We start from the raw sequence: 23211 nt of genomic DNA on the forward strand, positions 1-23211 counted from the left end.
AGCCAACACCCACACACCTACATACGTCAGTAGAGAACTGTGAGGAGAGCACAGGAACTCTCAATCTGGGAACACGGAATTCCAGATTTTACCCACCCTCACCGTTCTGGATAAAATCAGGTAACTTTACACCGAGCCAGGATTATGCATGTTTTTAATATGGAGATTACATTTCTCCTCTATCTATCCTTATAGAGAGATGAAGCAGTCTTTTCTACAAACTGGCATGGAGAACATTTTATAATGGAGACAATTTGCATTAAAATATTTGAATGTATGATTACGGAATGTATAGTTAAAAATGAATTGAACAGATCGAAAAGTAGAACACAGAACAATATATGCATTTAATAAGTTTATTGGTTTTATTAAAAAAATTGTTTCCAAAGGAATTTTTATTGAATGGTATAACTGCCTAGAAACAGGTATACAACGGTATGAGAACGACAAGGCCTGGTGGTCAACAGCCAGTACAGTAAAAATACTTCAAACAGATGTTAAAGCTTTAAACCAGAAGAAATAGAGAAATTCCTGCTTGTTGCAGAAGGCTCAAGGTACATATTCAATAACACGGAGTTAAACCCCTGTGGAATATTCTGATGACAAGGGTTGCACAAGGCGTGAAGCACAGATGCGTGTAAAATATAAAACCATTTTAATGGTTACTTACTCAGCATTTTGTACTATATAGGTTTCAACTGTGATATTTGCTCTTGTAATCAAATTATAAGCCATGTCTAAGGCACTTTCTGAAATCTCTTGTTTATAGGACTCCAGATGTAACTCTGGTTAGAACAAAGATCAATATGAATTTATTCACACAATTTTGAATCATGCAGTATCTGGTAGCTTGTGCAGACTGTTGCAAATGTTTATTTTATAGATTTCCAAAGACCAAGTGTATACACCTCATATCTAAACAGTCTTTTGGAGTGCGGAAATTTGGAATGCAAGATCAGATTATTGGGTTGTGGTTAACCAGAACATTGCTGAATACTGTTCATTAGTGCGCAGTGGTACAATTAAAACAAAAACAACAATGATCATTCTACAGCTGGGTCCGTCCTATAAAAGTCAGTCTTCAGCCACATTTAAAGGGTAGAAAATTGTTACTAAAGGGATTTAATGTCACCCGAGAAGAAGTGTCTGAAATACTGATTTCCACTGTGTGAGGCAATGCAAGGAGCCAAGAGAAAATGAGACACAAATACTTCAAACACTATAACACACTTGTTACAACATTTCCATTTCCAGTATGGCTATTGAACACTTTAAAAAGGTGTACTTACTTCAAAATGATTTGTGCAAATTATCTGAACACCAACGGCCATTCCTACCTATAAATCCCCTCGAGCAATTTGAAGAAAAAATGTTTTTAAGTTCCTAACAAGTTTATTGGGCGACACGAGTGAATGCATATTACAAATCATCATGCACATAAGTGAAATTGCATCTTGTGTCGGACTGCATTTCAAGGTCAAGTGCAGATAAATGTGGGTTATTTACTACCCTATACATGATCTGTAAACACCGATTACTCAAAACACATTGGCACTAACGGTCTGGGTCAGTCCTTGCTTTTGTAACATATTCCAGCCAACCAGTTATTGCAATCTTAACAGACTTATTTCAGTTTCCTTCCTCAACTTGCTTATACAGATCCAGCAATGGTCACAGTTTGGTCTTCATGCCGCAATCAGCTGCAGACTAATAAATTTGATTAATGTTCCACAAAATTATATATGGAAATACATTATTTGTACATGTAGCATGCATAGTAATACACTAGACTCCTCCCAATCCCACCTTAGTGATGTCTGGAATTCAAATCGGGTTCCCAAAGAAAACTAAATTCTGATGTTGTCTCCACAGTCAATGTGCTCAAATTAGTACTTGATAATCAAAGACAATTTAGGGAAAGCAATTTTGTGAATACAATATGCAACGGTGCAGTATGTTGAGACAACAGAAAATTAAGATGCAAGAGGACAACGGCTTATATGATTTATAACTTGCCAGTTTAAAAAAAAAAAGTTTAAAAAGGCAGAATCAGAAGTTCTGAAATCACTTCTTATGCCCAGCGGCTATCTTAAATCTGACAAGAGCTGTGCTGACTATGAAATGGCTCTATTCCCCCTGGCTGGTGTGCGTTTCATTGATATCACCCCCTTTATTGTCAACATCATCATCCGAGAGTTCAAGTGCAGTGCCCTCCAGCTGCAGCGCACGCCTTCCTGTTCGACTAGTTGTAAATGTCAGGCCGCTACCTCCTCTCCTAGAGGAATAGAACAGAAGTTGTAATTACAGTGCAATATATTACAAGTCAACAGTGCACGATTACAGCTTCCGTTTTCTGTTGGACCAGACCATGAGCCAGGCATTCGGCTAACTGTATTGGCACCAAGAGACTGACTGCAACAGGAGCTGGGCAGAGCTCTGTATTCAGCCATCCGATGTGCTACATCAGAAACTGGCGGCAAAAACAAAATAAAGTCTGGCTGAGGAAATCTGGCTTTTTAGCAAGTCAAACAATAACCAGGCTTGTTCTGTGTTAATAGTGGCTATTGGGATTTAGCAGATTTATCAGTGGAAGCTGGGCAAGACACCATCTTATACCAATGGGATGGAGGCCCGTCTCGTTGTTTGCAAAGCATTTTCTGAAGAGGGTGCAGCTAATTCCAGTGGCCATGGATTCACAGCCGAAATTGATCAATCAAATATCTGACACTAAATAGGCAACCTCATCTGAATATAGCAAAACGACTGATGTGGGAAATGGAAATGCTACGTTTGCCCCAAGTTAAAGAAATCGCTTGGGTTTTTTTGGTCCCCGATTGCTTTACACCTTGACCACAATTAAAGTAGTCCAATAGGTCCTTGTATACATTTGCTTCACAGCACCAAAAACTGGCGGGGGAGGGGCAGCAAAAAAAACAAACTGAATATATAAAATCATGCTGGGTGTAGGCAGTGCCACTCGCTGACTGGGGATATGATAGTAGCGTTGAAGGTATCCGAGTATCTGACCCTACTTGCCAAGTAAGTCATTCCAGATGGATTTGAAATAAAGTTACCTGTAGTAAAAAAGTCTAGTTTGCATTTATAGTAAGGAATGGCCTCCTTCTGCACTGTAAATTCTCTTCTATATAAAAAAAACTAGTAAATTCTATTCTATAAACAGTGGCAATAGTTTATTGAAGACCCTGCCGGACTGGCATACAAGGTTAAAAAAAAAGATATTTGGCCAGTCGCATTGACTCGAAGTGGCCCCCAAACCACAGGCTCAACATGAAGAACAATGCGGTCAAAAGCAGTGTGCGATCTTAACTTCATGTGAAACTCACCTAGTTCTTTTAAAAATAATATAAAAGGTTCTCTTTTCGAATATCAAACTCCAAATAGAAGCCACGCTACCTCAGCCGGCTCTTCAAAGTGTTGACCTCACGATTCATGGCCTCAGCGGTCTCCGTGGTGTCATCCAATTCCCGCTGAAGTTTCCGGCGGGCTGCGTTAGCCCTTGTTGCCTCTTCCTCTGCCTCCTCCAGCTGCCGTTTGAGTTGTTTCATGCGCGAGTTTGATTTCTCGACCTGGAGAAATTATTTGTATCTCAACTAATGCTTTTTAAAAATAAAATCGAATCATGGAATTGACTTCAAAAATAAATATTTCAGTAGCATGTTTCTATTGCAGATGTTGTTTAACAGCCCTCCATGAACTCCAAATGCTCTTCACATTTCCATGTGTGAAAAGCAGAAGGATGTGAACTTCACAGTGGCAATTTTAAGCTGAATCCAGCACTAATGGACAATGACAGACTCAAAATGGAGTTTGTAAACTTACCAATCCTCCAGCCAAAAGCACTTTGAGAGGTGACCGTCAGTAGGAGACAATTTACAAATCAGGTTCCTGTGACACAGTTACAACCCCATTCACAATGTTATTTGGAGGTGCATTGTGTGCCATTTGCTTGTATCCTGCTGTCAAGCAGCCCAACCAGCAGCCCTCAATGGAGGCCACTGCTGGTTGCTTCGAGATCTTTCTCCCCAAGTTTCTTTGTTGTGGAGGCAACCAAACCCCCCAACCTTTGGACTGGGCCATTTCGCCCACTTTCTTGCAGGGCTAAGTGAAGGTCATGTTAATTTGATGAGGGGTGTAAAATGAGAAGCTACCTGTTCTTTGTACTGATCTGCATGCCTGCGTTCATCTTCAACCTGCATGTAGACCTCCTTTAGCTTCTTTTCTGTGCGACGCACCAGCTTGTTGGCAGCTGCTCGTTCTCTGTAATAACAAAGTTATTAGTCTATAAGCAATGAAAGCGAGGATTGAGCCAAAATGTAGGCATTTGCCCAGAGAACATCAAATTTATGCAAACATTTGCATTAAGCGCCATGTCTGATTTAAGTGCTGGTACATATTTACATTACCAGATGCACCACGTTATAGAACATACAGTGCAGGAGGCCATTTGGCCCATCGAGTCTGCACCAACCCACTCAAGCCCTCACTTCCCTCCTATCCCGGTAACCCAATCTAACCTTTTTGGACACTAAAGGCAATTTATCATGGCCAATCCACCTAACCTGCACGTCTTTGGACTGTGGGAGGAAACCGGAGCACCCAGAGGAAACCCACACAGACACGGGGAGAACATGCAGACTGTGACCCAGCGGGAGATCGAACCTGGGACCCTGGCGCTGCGAAACCAGTGGTAGCCACTTGTGCTACCCAAATGTGATACCTAGTCAGATCTGATACAAAACCGATAACTCACAAATTCAATAAAACTACAAATTGTATATGGCAGCATATTTTGCAGCTTTATACCATAGTACACTGCTTATATAATAGTCATGATGTGGAGGTGCCGCCGTTGGACTGGGGTGAGCACAGTAAGAAGTGTTACAACACCAGGTTAAAGCCCAACAGGTTTGTTTCAAATCACTAGCTTTCGGAGCACTGCTCCTGAAGGAACAGTGCTCCTCCGTAAGCTAGTGATTTGAAACAAACCTGTTGGACTTTAATCTGGTGTTGTAAAACTTCTTACTATACAATAGTCAGCACAGATTATGGATGAAGGAAATATTCAATGTTTTGCTATACTGCCATATCTCCAGTAGGGGGCGATTATTAACAGTAAACTGGGCCTGATCAAAAGAAATCCTTTTCAGATAACATTTCAATTCAATTAGGAAGATTTCAGCTCAATAATTTGAAAGCAAATGTCAAATGCTAAACCATTTAACAGTGATACCTCTCTGCACTAACTTGAATAGATACTTGTGTTTATTTATTTTTAAATTCAATTAAGGGTCAATTTAGCATGGCCAATCCACCTCACACGCACATACCTTTGGTTTGTGGAGGTGAGACCCACGCAGACAGGGAGAATGTACAAACTTCACACGGACAGTGACCCACAGCCGGAATCGAACCCGGGACCTCGGTGCTGTGAGGCAGCAGTGCTAACCACTGCGCCATAATAGACAATACTAACTGGTATAAATGTGGACACCAAAAACAATTTTGTAAACTTGCGAAATGCTTTCAATTTTACTGCACTAAAATGAATAGAAATGTGAAATAGATAGTGTAAAGTGGAGTAGGTTTGATTGATAAATCATCCATTCTCTGTTACAGCTGCATGTATAAAATCTCCACAGTTATGATGCATTGAAAGATACACTGATGTGATGCCATATTCTCGTGACAATTCTGACACTAATTGCACATGAGACTTCATTCAATAAAGGCAATATTCACTTGTCACATGCGGTTCAGATGGCAAAGTTGCATTTAAATTAAATCCCAATTAGCTACCAATGTCTCAGTCACGATCACAAGCAACCATGAGCGCTGCTTCAACCATTTTAACCATAGTTTTGGCTTAAAATTTTAACAGTCATTAACCGCATTCCATCATCCTACCAGCATTTATTACTGAAGAGTCAAAAAAAAAGTTTTTTTCCCCATGGGGAGTTTTCCTTTTTCACAAACTGTGAACTGGGCCTGAGTAACAAGGCCACCAGTGAATAGATCAGAATACAAAAATAAACTTGGAAGTAATTAGAATACATATTATAAAATACATGCAGGCCATTGGGAAAATTCCCTCGAGGGATCTCTGCAACAAGATTCAAGAAACACAATTTTCTGGAGTTGGGTAGGCCAAATTCCTAGCTTTACCAGAATAATTAAAACAAAACTGGCAGGAACCAAGCATAAACTTGCTTCATATACATTTAATACATAGTGGCTTTACTTTGCTTCTTGTTCAAGCTGTTCCTCCAGCTGCGCTATCTTGGCCTCCATTGCAGAAATTGTCGACTTAAATTTGGACTTGACGGAACCCTCCAGCTCCTGGAGTTTGGCTTTGAGTTCCTTATTCTGTCGTTCAAGTTGCTGCCGTGCATTTTCACTCTTCTGCCCAGCGCTGCGTTCGCTAGCAAGCTCCGAATTCAGAGTTTCCACCTGGCAAGAATTGAAGCAGAATCATAAATCATAATATTTTGGCTTTAACCAATGACCTCCAGTGTATTTAGGAACTACGTCCGTGGTCCAATTAAAAAAAAATACACACAACAGTGAATAAATCAAAGAAATCAAGTATTTAGTGTACAGAATTTACTCAGTTGCAACCTATCCCCATAGGACAACCCACTCATTCCAGGTATCAAAGGCTGAGCTTGGCTTACACTGGTGTTTAGAAGAATGAGGGGAGACTTAATTGAAGCATACAAGATCCTGAATAGTCTTCATAAGTTGGAAGTGGAAAGGCGTTTCCTCGGGTGGGTGAGTCCAAAACTAAGGTAGACAGTTTTAAAATTAGGGAGCGCCCTTTTGGGACAGAGATTAGGAGAATTTTTTTCTCAGAGTTGAGAGAAGGCAGTGGAAGTGGAGTCATTGAATATTTTTAAGGCAGAGGGAGATAGAGTCTTGTTATGCGAGGGAATCAAAGGTTAACAGGATAGATGGGCATGTAGAACTTGAAACACGGACAGATCAGCCATGAATCGCACGTGGCTCAGCCGGTTTGAGGGCCGAATGGTCTAATTCTGCCCCTATTTCATAGGGCTGCAACCTTGCAACAGCAGATTTAATATTAAACCACTCAGCTGACAAATGGTGAAAGTGCCTATTGCTTTGCGTTGAGGTGATCCTTGGAGGAGAACTACCCATTTTTGCTGACCGTTTACAAGTTTCCCTGAAATTTTCAAGTTTTAAAGAGCAGCTTATGGAACAAAGCAGTAATCCATCCCTTCAACATCAGCGATTGATGATTGTATAAATTGATATGAAAACCCAAGTGAAACACATTTCAGAATGCCAACTGCTACAGAGGAAAGCGTTACCGTGTTCTACCACATTCCGATCAACCAAGTGTCTACATACAGCTTTTTAAATTTCCAATTTAAATTTTTAGCTGTGTAATACCTTGTTAAACCATAGGCACCAAAGTGAAGCTTTGACCACAGCATCAGACTTATTGCATTGGTGAAAAACTTGCAATGAGCGAAGCCAAATGCAGCCCAGTGAGACTAATGCTTAAATAAGACACTCCACTTGGATGGAGGATAAATTTGAATGGTGCCAGGGAGGCCCGCCCAACCAAATCCACATGTCCTGGCCATGCCCCAGACTTGACTGGTTCTGGACAGCCTTCTTTGAGGGAGTCCAAAGTTGTGGGGCTGAGCACGGAGCCGTGCCCGAGAGTGACAGTGTTTGGGGTTTCGGACCAGACAGAACTCCATATGGGGAAGAGGGCCGATACCTGGCTTTTGCTTCCTTAATCGCACACTGGAGAATCCTGCTCGGCTGGTGATCAGCAGCACCACCCACAGCTGCAGACAGGCCGGCAGACCTGTCGATCTTGGAGAAGACCAAGTACACCATCCAAGGGCCGGACCGCCCAAGGGCCGGACCGCCCAAGGCCTGTTCGAGGCGAACAGTGATTAGGAAGTAAGGGGGGAGGGATGGACAAAGGAGGGCAGCCGGGAGCAGGGGAAGTGAAGGGAGGGGAGGGCAGCCGGGAGCAGGGGAAGTGAAGGGAGGGGAGGGCAGGGCAGCCCAGAGCCCCCCCGTCCGCATGAGAAGAGTGAAGTACCCAGGGTAAAAGGGGGTGCCAGGAAGGAGTCAGACTATCGGGGGGAGGGGGTGACGGAACAAATGTGTGTACAATTTGTACATAAGTAACATCATACCGTGTAAATATCAGGTGCATTATATGTTAAACTGTTATGCTGTAAAAATTGGGAAATGCCAATTAAAAACATTTTAAAAACCAAAACGAAACACCATTGATTAATGGAGGAAAATTTCTGGAAAGACTTAAACTTGCTTTTATAAAAAAGTAAAACACCAAACATCAAAACCCTTGGGCACTTGGTCGTGATATCTGAAATTCTAGCTTCTAAGCAAGGTTGACTGCTTCTAATTTTCTTTGGTGTTCCTTTTAGTATATAGAATAATAATCTCACCAACGGAAGAGTGGTTGAATGTTTGATGGTGGGAGTAAGGGTCGGATGGGGCCGGAATAGTGAAATGTGTGATTGGATAGCCTGTTGAAGACCTCGAGGAAATGAAAGATCACAATAATACTTGGGGATGCATCATCACAGCTGTACTCCTGCAAGGCATTCCTAAAGCCAGAGCTTCACTTATGCATCTGACCGTGCAAATCACAATTCTAACACTGGATTATTGCTTTTGCACAGATTTGAAAAGGAAGATTCCATGCGTTCCCCATCCCCATGAACAAAAAATGTGAACAATCTTGAAGTTAGGTGTTTAAACTGTCAGTCAAGTGTGACAGTGTGGCTGCTAAACTAAAGTCAGCAGCCACACTGTCCCACTAAACTGGATATGACGCAGCTACTTGAGGAAATTTGTGCATTAGTGTCTGTACTGCACTTCAATGCAATACTACAAAGAATTCTTAATTAATCACCTAATCTTATCTAGGATTGTAGCGGCAGCAAGATGTGACGTGGACAGTTTCGCAGAACGAGAGAAGAACTGGCTTCCAGCGTTCACCATTAGAAATGAACAGTCTAAGAAACTGCTTTTGTTGAGAAATTGCAGCTACTTCACTGATGTAAACACTGGTCATATACAAAACGCCAGTTAAATAATTGCTGGTTTATAACTGATGACATGCAAGCTTCTTGTATATTATACAGACTTAACACAAAAGACAAAAATTACGAAAAAACGAAACGCCCATATCGAGATACACAAAACTAGGAGGGGAATTGCATTACTCTCGTGACCAATGGGGAGGTTTTGCAACAGTCAAGATGGGCACAATAAGGGTAATTCCAAACTGTGAAAAATCGAACCTGCATGGTAGTTTTCCGGAATCGGTCATTGAGGAGTTCCATGTTGCTCTGTTCTTCTTCAAGTTCTTCCTCTAATTGGGCGATGCGAGCTTCCAGGCGCCGTTTCTCATCCAGTAAAGCAGATCTGAGGAATCAAGGTGTATTAAAGGGGAAATTCAGAATTACTACAAACTCCAACATTCACTGAAATCAAATTGCTTACAAACTTCAAATTCTAGTCTCAAACTCAAATGTTCCTTCTAACCTGTGCATGGGTGGATCTGCAGCCTAGAATGTACCATGCAAGCCACTCTCAAATTGTCCCTTTAACACATGCGCATGAAAAGATTTATAGGTATTGTGCATTGGAACGAACAGGCCATGCACAAGAAAGAAAAAATATTTGAGGGGGGGGGGGGGGGCATTGTTTGGAAGGCGAGTCAGTATAGGTTCCAAAACATGCTTAAAAAGAGAGTTTGGTACAACATGATGTTCTACTGACATCCAAATCACAGTGCATAAGAGGCCCTTCGACCCATTGAATCTCCTCTGCAACCCCTCCAGTGCTATCATATGCTTCCTATAATGTGGCGACCAGAATTGCGCACACTACTTCTGTGGCCTCACCAATGTTCGATACAACTCCTCTCTGCTTTTATAATCTATGCCCCATACACCTTTGCCACACTATTAGCCTCCCCATCCGCCTTCAGAGATCTATGGACAAACACACCAGGGTCCCTTTGTCCCTCAGAACCTCCTAGTGTCATGCCGTTCACGGAATACCTCCTTGTCAAATTACTCCTTCCACTTTTCAGGGTTAAATTTCAGCTGCATTTACCTGCCTATTTGAGCATCCCAGCTATATCTTCCTGTAACCAAAGACATTCAACCTCAATGTTAACCACCCGGCCAATCTTTGTGTCACCCAAGAATTTACTGATCCTACCCCCCCCCCCCCCCCCCCACCCCCATAGTCGTCTATATCATTTATATAAATGACGAATAATAGGGTACCCAGCACAGATTCTGGCACGCCACATTATAGGAAGCATATGATTGCACTGGAGGGGGCGCAGAGGAGATTAGATGGGTCGAAGGGCCTCTTATGCACTGTGATTTGGATGTCAGTAGATCATGTTGTACCAAACTATTTTTTAAGCATGTTTTGGAATCAGGGTGCAAAGCTTAAAGCAGCCTTCTGTCATTACCCTCTGTCTCCCACAATCCACCTTATCAAATTACCCGGTGTGCCTTGCGCATTTACTTTCTTTGTACACCTCCCATGTGAGACCTTGTCAAAGGCTTTGCTGAAATACATTTAAACTACATCAACTGCACTACCCTCATCTACACAAGTGGTCACCTTCACAAAAAAAAAAATCAATCAAAATTTGTTAGGCGTGACCTCCCTCTGACAAAGCTGTGCTGACTATTCCTGATCAAATCTTGCCTCTCCAAGTGGAGATGGATTCTCTCCTTCAGAGCCACAGCGGCAGGTGCCAGTTTATTCGGATTTTAAGCTAATCAGCTATTTAGCAGCTTACCCATGTTATTCCTTCCTTAGTTACCCATCACATTGACCCGTGACCCTTCACCTGCCCAAGGCCTTTGTAGCAATATTTGGGCAGCACTGCTCCAGTTCCCCCGAGTGTGATATATTGAACAGGAATAAGGATTGAAAGGAAAGTTATCGATCTTATTCATTCTGCGTTCTTCCAATTTCAGAGTTCACCAAAGCAAATAAAAATTAGATGTGGGAGGTGGGGGCGGCATTCCTCCACAAATTGCAACCCAACATCTTGTACTTGTCTACCGCTTTTACTATCGACGAACATGTCCCAACCAATCACAGAACCGGTGTGTGCAGTACAGCTAACTCCTGATAGAAATATTTTATATGTAAACACGTGCCCTTGTGGGAGCACTGCATTAGCCATTGTGCAGTCTGATTGAGAAATGTATAGGAGGTAACTTTGAAATAGGTGGAAAGCTCCTGACCCACTTTCTCTGCTGCCAACCTGCAGAGAAAAAGCCACCCTATGTCGCCAATCATTCCACTTTCAGTTCGTGCCTTTCACCTGTTGGTTCCTGCCTGCTTATTTTACCATTTAGCATAGAGTTAGTTGCTGGTGCTATTATACAACTTCAGTGAAATTAGCCTCCAGCATCTCCAAAGAACAAAGTGACAGCAAAGCAGGGTGCAAAGCTTATACAGCTGGAGAGTAGGAAACTCTCTGCACCACTGCTTAGGTCATTCCCAAGTACATTGTTTGGTCAGAACCATTAAACTCGAGCACATGCCAACGTTGTGTGGAGAATGTTTTCACCTCTCCCAAGAGTTATATTTGCGTGCGATTTATACAATAGATTTCTGTGTCCTGGATTTTTATTGCTGATTAAAAGTTTCATGACCTTGACTGGAAAGTGCTTGTGTATAAACATGGATCAAGAAGCAAATCAAACTTTACAGCAATGCCAAGTCAAATAGGCTGCTGGAACTTAGACTTTACCGACACAAGGGAAGGACAAAAAGAAAGTATGACCGCTTGGGGAAGGAGCAGTACTGGCACTTGTGGGAAAAGCATCGCAGGAAAAGGAAAGATTGATCTTGGGAGTGAAATGTGATGATGAATAAATTTCAGGCAGTAACTGAAAGTTACTTGTAAGGTACTGTTTCATATCATAGAATATACAGTGCAGGAGGCCATTCAGCCCATCGAGTCTGCACCGGCCCTTGGAAAGAGCACTCTCCACCCTATCCCTGTAACCCAATAACTCCACCTAATCTTTTTGGACACCAAGGGCAATTTAGCATGGCCAATCCACCTAACCCACACATCTTTGGACTGTGGGAGGAAACCGGAGCGCGGAGGAAACCCACACACACACATGGGGAGAACGTGCAGTCTCCGCACAGACAGTGACCCAGCGGGGAATTGAACCTGGGACCCTGGTGCTGTGAAGCAACTGTGCTACCCCCTTTGTATCGAGGTGACAGTCCACACAGGGAACATCAGACCATTTCAGATGCTAAATTGGTGAAGCAGAAACCTTTTAAATTTAAAAATAAATTTGAAACTAAATATTAGACACAAACATGCATGTCCTTAAGAAAATTACAAACCTCAAAATGCTTAGTACTTTATAAACATCTTACAGCTGGGTGAGAAGTTCAGCCAGTTGTGAACTCCCAAGATAGAATCAAATCCAGTCTGCATTGCTTCTGGCAAAACACTGATTTAATTTCGATTTAAACTTGGGATTTAATTTGATAAGAGGTTTAAATAAACATCTCACTATAAAGTAGTAGAGCTATGGGCCTGTCATATTTCCTTACTTTCCAGATGTGCTGTTTGCGATTTCATCTGCCAGCTCATCACGTTCCTGCTCTGCATGTCGACGTGCTCGCTCCGAAGCAGCTAGTTCCTTCAAAATCAAACAGGTTCACTATAATGCAAAACTTATTGCTGCAAACCAGCTATCCCTTAGTTCCGAATTTATCAGTCACATGATCAATTAAAGCAGTTCAGAGAAAGTTCACTCAATTCTTTCCAGGAACGAGGTTTATCTTCTGAGGAAAGTTTGAACAGGTTGGGCCTTTACCCATTGAAGTTTAGAAGGATGAGTGGTGATCTTATTGAAACATAGAAGATCCTGAGGCGACATGGCAGGGTGGATACTGGGAGGATGTTTCCTCTTGTGGGGAACACTCAATCTAGAGGACACAGTTCAAAAATAAAGGTCTAACTTTCTTTAAGAGGGAAAGAGGTGAATCTTTTCCTCTCAAAAGGGCTGAGTGTGGGGAATTCTCTTCTCCAGAAGGTAGGGGAGATTGGGTCATTGTATTAGTTCAAGGCAGAGTAGGACAACTGCTTGGTAAACAAGGGTGTTGAGGGTTATAGGGGAGGGGCAGGCACAAAAGTGAGCGGATACACCATCAGATCAGTCATGATTTTATCAAATAGCACAGCAGGCTCGAAGGGCTGAACGGCCTCCTCCCGAATTCCACATTCCTAAAAAGGTGGCCAACAGTTCCTCAGAGAGCAATACAATGTTTCGGCCAATCCACTACTAATGACAAGTAGCGCTCCAAGTTTTATCCTTCTTATTTTTGATTTTGAAATATAGGGTCATAGAAATAGCTCTTGTGGGTGTTCCATCATTCAAAAAGATTAATCATCTCTATACAAAACCAGCCACCTGGGCTTCATCATCCTAAATACCTTAACGAACAGATATTTTAAATCAATCCCAAATTTATTTCCCATCGATCCTTAAAGTGTTACGGTGCCTGAAAACTTCTCCCCTAAATGGCCTGGCTCTGATTTTAAGGTCATCACCTCTTATCCTATACTCCTCAATCAGCAGCAAAAATGTCTCGCTACTGAGCTTATTAATACCACACACAAAGGCCTAAAAACTACAAACAATTCACTCCTTAAACTATATATTCTAGGCAGGGAATCCAAGCCTAGTTTTATGTAATCACTTCCTGTAATCTAACCTCAGCTCTGCTGATATGTTAAGTGGGCAGGGCACTTTAAGGTTCAACGTCCAGGCCTACACAGCGCTCAGGGTGCAGCAAAATATCCTCATCATTATATTTTAGCCTCTAGTTACAAATGTTGACACTGCATTAGACTTTCAGATTATTTTTTGTACTTGACTGTTACATTTACTTTGAGCCCCAAATCCCTGGACCTTCAATTATTCTTGGTTTTTCACCAATTTAATTCTTGGCTATAACCATTGATACAACCATTTTTAAGTTCAAAGCAGGCGACCTCACACTTATCTGCCTTGAAATCCATCTGTCAGAGTATCATTTACTCAATGTCTTTGAACTGTTATGGCCCCATCTACAATGCTGTTCTTTTGTTTTCGGCAAGCTTGGATACACTGCTCATTAACAGTGAATTTTTAAACACTTCAAATCCTTTGAAGTGAGATGATTGCCAACCATGCTGATGTATTAAATGCAGACAGGAAATTTCTGTACATAAAAATATTACTTCAGCAGCCAAGTTAGCTCATGATAGTTTGTTAGATTTGGAAGCTCGACCTGACACAGGCAGAGTTTTGTTCCAGTTCTTCGCATCTACAGCACCCCCCCCCCCCCCAAATCAACAAAACCTGCCCCAACACTGGCCTTGCAGAAATGTTGCACGTCAGTCCCAAATATTTCTGTTGATTAGAGCGAATTAAAAGCTTGCCTGTAACCTAGATTATCAGGACCCAAGCTCATTTTGTACAGCTATCTAATTTCTACACACAATTTGATGCTCATAATTTAATTGGAATGGTTCAGGTTAACATTAGAGCTTTACATCTGCATTAATGCTTCTAGAAACACCATCTGTTTGGACAACACCCCAATACCAGCAATGAATGAGAGGTTTATCTCCAATATGACGAACCTCATGAAGTTGGAGAATTTCTGCCTCCAGACTTTTCAGTTTCTTTTCATTTTCTTTTGATTGAGTGAAGATCTCATCTCTTGAAACCCGAGCCTCTTCCAGCTCACGTTGATAATCTTTCATCTGCGCCTGAAAAGGATTTAAGGGAGCGGTTTATCCAGAGAGCGCATATCTTGAACAGCCATCATAGCTAAAGAGAATAACTATCAATTACTAATATTTCTTGGCGCTACCCTTCAAAATGTGCCTTGTATCTTCCCTATAAGTCAGTCTTTGGTTTTGTTATTTTTTCAGTGACATTACAGGGGAAATTACGATTCCACCAAATCCATCTGTGCTTTTAGAGTCACTAAAATAAAATACACAATGAATGATAAAAACTACATTCTACTCAGGTGTAAGTTAATGCAAATGCTGAAGGGTGCAATTGATTGTCTTCATGGACTTGGGAGATGCAAGCTAGACTGACAATTCTGTACAGTTCCATAGGGCTGCTGCATTCCGAAGATGCTTCCTTTCACATGAAGCGTTGAAATACCTTGTGTTTATTTGCAATAAGCATTATAAAAGCCCATTCACTACTTGGAGAGGGGAAGGAGGTTTTCCTGGTGACCTGCTTTTCCTCTCAAGCATCACAATTATTTGTTCACTATGAGGGACGCAGATAGGAAGGAATATTGCCCCTCAGTGAGGGGGTCAATAACTAGGGCACATAGATTTAAGGCAGGGAGCAGGAGATTTAAAGAGGATTTGAGGAAAAAAGGTTTCACCCAGAGGGTTGTGGGAATCTGGAACTCGCTGTCTGAAAGGATGGTAGAAATGGGAACCCTCACATCATCTAAGTAGCATTTAGGGAAGCACTTGAAACGCCATAGCATACAAGGCTACGGGCCAAGTGCCACAAAAGGATAGGAGCTTGATGGCCAGCGCAGACACGATGGGCCAAAGGGCCTCTTTTTGTGCTGTAAAGTTCTGTGACTAATTTTGTCTTGGGGGATCTTACAGTTGCTTCTAGCTACACAATGGTGACTCTACTTCGGAAAGTAAGTAAATTACTGTAACATGCAGTTTATTAATATAGTAATGAAATGCTTACCTTTGTTAGAAGCCAAGATATTTTTGTTTGTAGAGACAAATTAAATAACAGTAAAATCTTCTAAAAACAATGAATTACCTGATGCCTGCGAAGCTGCTTGATTGCCTCATCCCGGCTCTTGTTAGCTGCTTCAATCTGGGCCTCCAAATCTTTCAGGTCCATCTCTAGTTTCTTCCTTGCTGCAACTGCTTGTGCTCGCTGTTTCCGTTCATCTTCTAGCTCTGCCTCGAGTTCACGAACCTATGGGGTGAATTAACACAGTCAAAATTCCCTACATTACAACAGTGACCACAGTTCAAAAGTACTTCCGAGAGGTAAAGTGTTTTGGGACATCCTGAGGTCAGGAGACACTATCAATTGCGCCTCAAATTTGGAGTCAACACCAAGTAATCGGGCTCAATTCCCAAGTCTTAATCTAAAATGACATTTGATTATCAGTCTAATTGATTTGGTTAAGAACTGAAACGCAGTAAAGATGATCAGAAAAAAATCTGTTGGGAGCTGGGGGTTGAGGTTGGGCAGCAGATCTCGACGCTGCAGCCAAAGATTGTCCACCCGCAACTTCTGCTGCTGACCTTCTGGTGTTTTCCGGATCGAAGAGGAGGGCCTCTGGGAAGTTGGGAGTGCCCAAGGATTGATGGAAAGGACATGCTGGCTCCCTCACTGCTTCCCCACTCCCCCAATGTTGCTGCAGGAAGAAATCAGTGCCACCCATAGGAGTTACTTGCGTAAAACAAGTTGATTTGGTCTATGGGCCAATGGAGGTCCAGGCCAAGAGGCAAGTCTCATATTGAATCTGTCAATCTGCACTATCCTGAATCCGACGAGGATTGTGACTTTGTGCAGTAGCCTCGTAGAAATTAGCGAGTTCAGGAAACAGGAGGGCAAGCCTGGAACTTGGTGCATGATCGACAGTCAAGTTTGCTTGCAGCCTTACTAGTTAACTCTTGTTGAATTGGTGATGGGAATTTTTCAGAAACGCTGTAGATGGTCTACAACTCTGGTCTTGAATTTGGAAGTGGTTGTGACAGCTATTGATCCAAGCTACCTTGCAATAATATACAGGACAATATTTGAAAAGTCAAGCTAGAAGAGAGCAGTTGGGCTTGTGGCTCATCAGTAGTCAGGCTCACAGAAATATTCTACAGCTGGTTCCAGGATTTTATCTCTGGGCAAGGTTCATTGCGTGGGGATGTTCACAAAATGATTAAGTTTAAAAACATGCAAATAATCTTCAGGGGACAGTACAGTGGTTAGCACTGCTGCCTCACGGCGCCGAGATCCCAGGTTCAATCCCGGCCCCGGGTCACTGTCCGTGTGGAGTTTGCACGTTCTCCCAGTCTGCGCGGGGTGTGGCCATCTAAAATGGCCGCCCGAAGGATAATGGGAATTATGGTCAGGTTGGGACACAGACGGTACACGGATCCTGTGTATTCTGCAAAGGGAAACCAGACCTAATTGAATCTCACACCTGCTAAAGGTCAATCACCGATTTCCCCAGGACAATGGGACACAGATCGAAACGTAGCAACCGTAGCAGACTCGGGGGCCCCTATTTACCTTATATGGGAGGGCATACTTGCCTGGACAATGGCAGCCAAGACCCGCCCAAGCCATCGAGGTACCCGCCCCTAATTGGCCAGAATCGATTAGGGTAATCAAACCCTATCGATCCATTGGATCCAGAGTTGGGACCCCCCAAAAGATCGGGGAATAAGAAGAACTGTGCAACCAGTATTCGGTCGCTTTTGGGACCGGCCTCTGCTCCAGCCAACTGCAGCATATCCACCAGTCATGTTCAAGGACCCGTGATCGCTACCTGAAGGACGAGCCGCAGCCGAGACAAACCTGAAAACTTCCAGCCAAAAACACGCGAGGATCCAGATAAAGGCCTGATCTAACCTGCACAGAGCCGGTCACTTGGAAGTTAGTTGTTAGGTGTACTTTAATTAGTAGCCGCGTGTAGATTATTACGCATAGAACCAAGCCCGTGTTTAATAAATTATAGTTGAACTAACATACTGGTTGTGTGGTCATTTGTCCAATGCAAGAAACGTACTCGCGTCTTGTGGTTCAGGTAAAAGAGCAACAGTGGGTCTCATCCCCACAACCCAAAGATGTGCAGGGTATATTGGCCACGCTAAATTGGCCTTAAAGAATTAGGCACCTTAAATTTTAAGAAAAATAAAAGATAGGGTGCAACTATTTACCTGTTTAACCAACATTCTCTTCTTTTCTTCATTCTGCTCATCCCTGGCCTGTAGGTCTCGCTCAAACTGGGCCTTCATGGCCTGCATGTTGACTTCCAAACGAAGCTTAGCATCTTCAGTGGCCTGCAGCTCATCCTCCAGTTCCTCCAGCTGAGTCCTCATCTCCTCCACCTGCTGCTCTAGGGCTCGCTTGGACTTTTCCAGTTCGTGCACCTACCATGAGACACAACAGCAATCAGATACTGCTATTGCTGACATTGCAATAACCACATGGTTACTTTCACCAAAAACAGAAGAGGCAAGTCTTGCCCATCAAAGGAAAGATCTCCCATATTAATGCAAATGCCTACATGTTTATGTCACTGAGTAACTGCAGAGGGCTGAGGGGCATAAACACCCAGCAGTCCGGGCCCACCTTTGTACAAATGACATAGGTAGAAAGAGGATGCTGTCCTGCTGTCAGTATTTAGGCAGTCAGGTAAGAAATTAGCCAGGAGGAGTAGCTCAAAAGTAGTAATCACTGGATTACTCCCAGTACCGAGCACAGAGTACACAAAATAGTAGGATAAAGCAGATGGTGCAAGAGCAAGGACTTCAGATTCTTGGGATATTGGGTTCTGGGAGGGATGGAGCCGTACAGGCTTCACCAAAACAGAGCCAGGGCTGGGTTCCTTTTGGAGGGTTTTGCTGTTGGGGGAAAGAGTTTAAATAACCTGGCAGAGGCGTAGGAACCAGGAGACAGAGGAATACCAGGTGAGTAATTAAAATTAGTACGCAAGGGATTGGGGAGGGGAAATGTATTAGTTTGGATTGGAGAACTGCTTAACAGAAAAGAGAGAAGTAAACAGGTCATTCTCAGGGTGGCAGGCTGTTGCTGACAGGGTACAGCAAGGATCAGTGCTAGGCCCATGCCTGTTCAAAATCTATTGAAATGATTTGGTGTGGGGACAAATTGTAATATTACAATATCTGCTGATGACACCCCGACTGAGTGGAAAAACAAATTGTGAGGAGGATGTAAAGAGGCTAAGCGAATGGCAATGCGAATGGGATACAATGCGAAAAAATGTAAAGTTGTTTTCTTTGGTAGGAAAATATTTTGAAAATTTTGCAGGGGTGTGTGCGTGTGTGGGTGGCAGGAATTGTAGGTGTCCAAAGGGACCTGGGTATTCTTGCTCAGGAGTCACTTAAAGTGAGTATACTGGTGTAGCAAGCAATTAGGAAGGCAAATTATATTTTGACCTTAAACACAAGGGGATTTGAGTCCAGGAGTGAAGATGGCTTGCTGCAGTTATGTAGAGCCTTGGTGAGACCTCACCTGAACTATGTGGCACAGTTATGACCCCCTTTCCCAAGTGGGCTACACTTACTGTGGAAGGAGTGAAATGGAGGTTCCCCAGATTAATCTCTGGGATGGCAAGAATGTCTTACAAAGATAGATCAAGGAGAGTGGGTCTGTATTTCGTAGAGCTTCAAAGAATGATGAACAAAATTGTTACAGGGCGTGACCGGGTAGATAATAATCTTTATTAGTGTCACAAGTAGGCTTATATTGAACATTGCAATGAAGTTACTATGAAAATCCCTTCGCCGCCTGCTCGGGTACACGGAGCGAGAATTCAGAATGTCCAATTCACCTAACAAACATGTCTTTCGGGACTTGGGGGAGGAAACTGGAGTGCCAGGAGGAAATCCATGCAGACATGGGGAGACATGCAGACTCCACACAGACAATTACCCAAGCCGCAAATCGAACTTGGATCCACGGTGCTGTGAAGCAACTGTGCCTACAACTGTGCCACCATGAAAGCTATTGGGCGGGATTCTCCGTCCTGCCACACCAAATTTCTATTGCGGCGCACCCCTGGGATTCTCCATCTCGCCAGCTGGCCAATAGGGTTTCCCATTGAGTGCAGCCCTACGCCGTCGGGAAATCCCCGGGCTGCCGGTGCAACAGAGAATCCCGATAGCGGAGAATCCAGCCCAAGATTTTCCACTGGCTGGTGAGTCAAAACCAGGGGACAAGAGGTAGGCAATTTGAGACCAAGATGAAGAGGCATTTCTTCACTCAGAGGGTGGTGAATGTGGGAAGTGGCATTGAGGTAGACAATTGGCCATGATCAAATTAAATGGCAGAGCAAGTTCAATGGGCTCCTATGCCGATGTTCCAAGGTATGCAGAATACTGGAAGAAATAAATAGCACTAGAACAGGGAACAGTAAGTTAATAGGTGGGGCAGAGTAAGGGGGAAAGTGATGAAGTCTAAATCAGGGTTAGTGTATTATGTGAATGCACGGAGTGTGGTAAACAAGATTAGAGTTAGGCACAGATTGCCACGTGGAAATATGATGTGATTATAACATAGACCTGGCTCAAAGGGCAGGGCGCTAAATATTTCTGGACACAGGTGTTCAGGGAATAAATTTATGAGATAGTGTTCATTGATTCTTATGGTTTAGGATGGCTATGGAAATGGACAATGAACCACAGTAAGAATAATTAACTGGGGAAAGCCAACTGCAATGGGGTAAGAACGGATCTGGGCTAAATAAATTGGGAGTTGATGGGTGGCAAGAAAAACTAGCTGAACAATGGGCTAACATTTAGGACAAAATAGATCAGGCATAGCCAAAGAATATTCCCTCGCTAGGGAAATGTAAGGCAAACAAATAAGGAGCTCCCTGAATGACGAAAAGATAGAAGTTAAGATAAAGAAAAGGTCTGCGTATGGCAGATGTTGGGTCGAAAATACAACTGGCTAGATAAAGAACATTTGGGGGCGGGGGGAGAGAATGGTGAAAAAAGGTAATTCAGACACTAGATCGGTTTAAAATTTAAAAGGAGGAAGTATTGGCTAGGCTGTCTGTATCGGGACTGGATGAAATACATCCAAGGATACTGAGGCAAGAGAGACAGAGAGAGAGAAAAGAGTGAAAATTGTGTGGAGGCACTGGCCATAATCTTTCAGACTTCACAAGGCTCAGAGCTGGCGCCAGAAAGCTGGAGAATTGCAAACGGTCAAGAGATACAAAATGGTGAAACAAGGATGTAAAGATAAGCTGAGCATTGTGCATTATAGAATACAGTATATTAAAATCAACTTACATTCTTGCCCACATCATCCTTGGAGCTCATTAGGTCCTCCATCTCAGCTCGGAGTTGCTTGTTTAGCCTTTCCAGCTCTTCTTTAGCTTCAAGAGCTTCATCCAGAGCTCGGGTTAATGACAGAGTCTTTGTCTCCTTTTCTCTGGCTTCAGCCTCGGCCCGGTCCCTCTCCTCGGCATATCGAGCAGAAATGTTCTTTTCTTCAGCCAGCATCTGACAAACATGGCAGAGTTAATTTCTAGTGGAGAACAAGCTGGCCCAGACAGGACAGGCCTGATGGCCACCTCCTGTACTGTAAACATCATACAAATTCCCAAATTGCAGAACGATATCCATCTGCACCATATCCACATGAATATATGAAAGCTAGTTAAAAGTCAATTCAGAATCCCTTGAGCAATATTTCAATTTGACAATCAAAAAGGCATTAAAATAATCCAATTTAGTAATCTCTTCTCAAAGAACAATGGAAAGCCGCCAAACGACAGTCCCCTCATGAACCAATGGAAGTGCACATTTAACATAAACAAATCTTAAGAAGCAGTCTGCAGAATCCATTAAGCTGTTGATATCTGCAATAGTTTTGCAGTTTTTAAAAACCAATTTGGTGGCAATTCACCTGAGTAAGCCATGTTAAAAAAGGAGTGTACCTGATCAAATTTCTTCTGTTTTTTCTCGAGGTTGGAAACTATTTGGCGCTGATGGTCGAGATCTACCAGGAGATCATCCAGCTCCTGTTGAAGACGGTTCTTGGTTTTCTCCATTTTATCATAAGCCACTGCCTTCTCTTCAAAGCGCTGATTGAGAGCCTCTACGTCCTTCTGAAGTTTTCTTTTAGCCTCTTCCAGGCCATCGATGGTCCCCACATCCTCATCCACTTTCTTCTTTGCATCAGCCAACTAAATTACAATATCAGATTATGTTTTGCACTTCACTTTCATTTCAGAATTCTACACAAACTTGTTAGGCCATTGGCTTACAAACCCGTACACCAGCATATGAATAAAATTGTAAATATGAAATAGTTAACCAGGTGTGAGAAACGTATGCTATTATTTTCAATATTTTGGGGGAATATTGCGCGTGCATGCTGAATGATTTAATTAAGCTGGGAAATGGTCTGGAAGAGTTAAGTCATAAAAATATACAGGTAACTAAATAATAATAACAACAACCTTTTATTGTCACAAGTATGAAGTTACTGTGAAAAGCCCCAAGTCGCAACATTCCGGCGCCTCTTCGGGTAAGCTGGTACGGTAATTGAACCAGCACTGCTGGCCTTGTTCTGCATCACAAACCGGCTGTCTAGCCCACTGAGCTAAACCAGCCCTCAACAGGTTGGATCTAACATTCGTATTTTTAGGAAAGTGGAGAGTTTGTTTAAATATCAACGGGAAGTCAGTAGTGACAAGAGATATTTTGCATCTTACAGAAGTTCCATAGGCAAACAGAGGGGTTATATTACATTTTATTGACCCAAAGGCAGAGGCAAAATAGAAACCTGAACGATTTTATGTTTGGAAGGTTTTGATTTTCAAAGAGATGCGAGGTATAGTTTGATTCAGCCATCTAGTCAAGCTAGTAAAGTCTTCGGTTGCAAAGAGAAGTCTTGCTATAATGTTCTTGGATTTCCACAGCAGAGTGGCAGTGAGTTTGAGAGGTTGTTTGGTACACTAAAGCAACAGCAGTTTTGGCCTTGGGTAATATTACTGTATTTTTATTTGTGGGTCTGACCAAGTAGGGAGTCATCTAGGGGAATATTTGTAAGACTAATTTTAACTGTGTAACTGTAATCTTCTGTGCTGAAGCGGTCTTTTCTTCCAGTTCATAAACCTTTTACTTTTAGTTCTTAAAACCCCAAAGTGTTACTGGTCTTCTAGCTGCGGATTTCAGTACTTTTCTCATTTTCAGAATGCAAAAAAAGATTCTGGCCCATAAAGCATATTTCCCTCTGAGATTTGGGTTGTAATAAACATCTGCTGTGGTCATAACACCGGCAAATTGTATATTACATTTTTGCTACTTCTTGGTGAATCTAGTACATTTTCCTAATGTGATGCATTATT

At 42.6% G+C, this 23211-nt stretch overlaps 1 protein-coding gene across 7 annotated transcripts in view; it reads right to left on the reverse strand.

Annotated features, from left to right (window-relative positions):
• Positions 1 to 342: 342 nt before the first annotated feature.
• The window catches only part of LOC140395442 (myosin-10), a 194539-nt gene continuing 171670 nt past the window's right edge, over positions 343 to 23211 (reverse strand). For all 7 annotated transcript variants that reach the window (XM_072483201.1, XM_072483200.1, XM_072483199.1 and 4 more), the window contains 11 exons: positions 21796 to 22044; positions 21146 to 21358; positions 18041 to 18253; positions 15909 to 16070; positions 14735 to 14863; positions 12655 to 12743; positions 9336 to 9459; positions 6260 to 6468; positions 4170 to 4278; positions 3415 to 3587; positions 343 to 2275 (listed from right to left, as the gene is read on the reverse strand). In XM_072483201.1, coding sequence (XP_072339302.1) covers positions 2128 to 2275; positions 3415 to 3587; positions 4170 to 4278; positions 6260 to 6468; positions 9336 to 9459; positions 12655 to 12743; positions 14735 to 14863; positions 15909 to 16070; positions 18041 to 18253; positions 21146 to 21358; positions 21796 to 22044 — 1818 coding nt within the window. In that variant the 3' untranslated portion in view covers positions 343 to 2127. The remainder of the gene's footprint in view (positions 2276 to 3414; positions 3588 to 4169; positions 4279 to 6259; positions 6469 to 9335; positions 9460 to 12654; positions 12744 to 14734; positions 14864 to 15908; positions 16071 to 18040; positions 18254 to 21145; positions 21359 to 21795; positions 22045 to 23211) is intronic.

This window comes from Scyliorhinus torazame, chromosome 18 (assembly GCF_047496885.1).
Source record: "Scyliorhinus torazame isolate Kashiwa2021f chromosome 18, sScyTor2.1, whole genome shotgun sequence".
Classification (NCBI taxonomy): domain Eukaryota; kingdom Metazoa; phylum Chordata; class Chondrichthyes; order Carcharhiniformes; family Scyliorhinidae; genus Scyliorhinus; species Scyliorhinus torazame.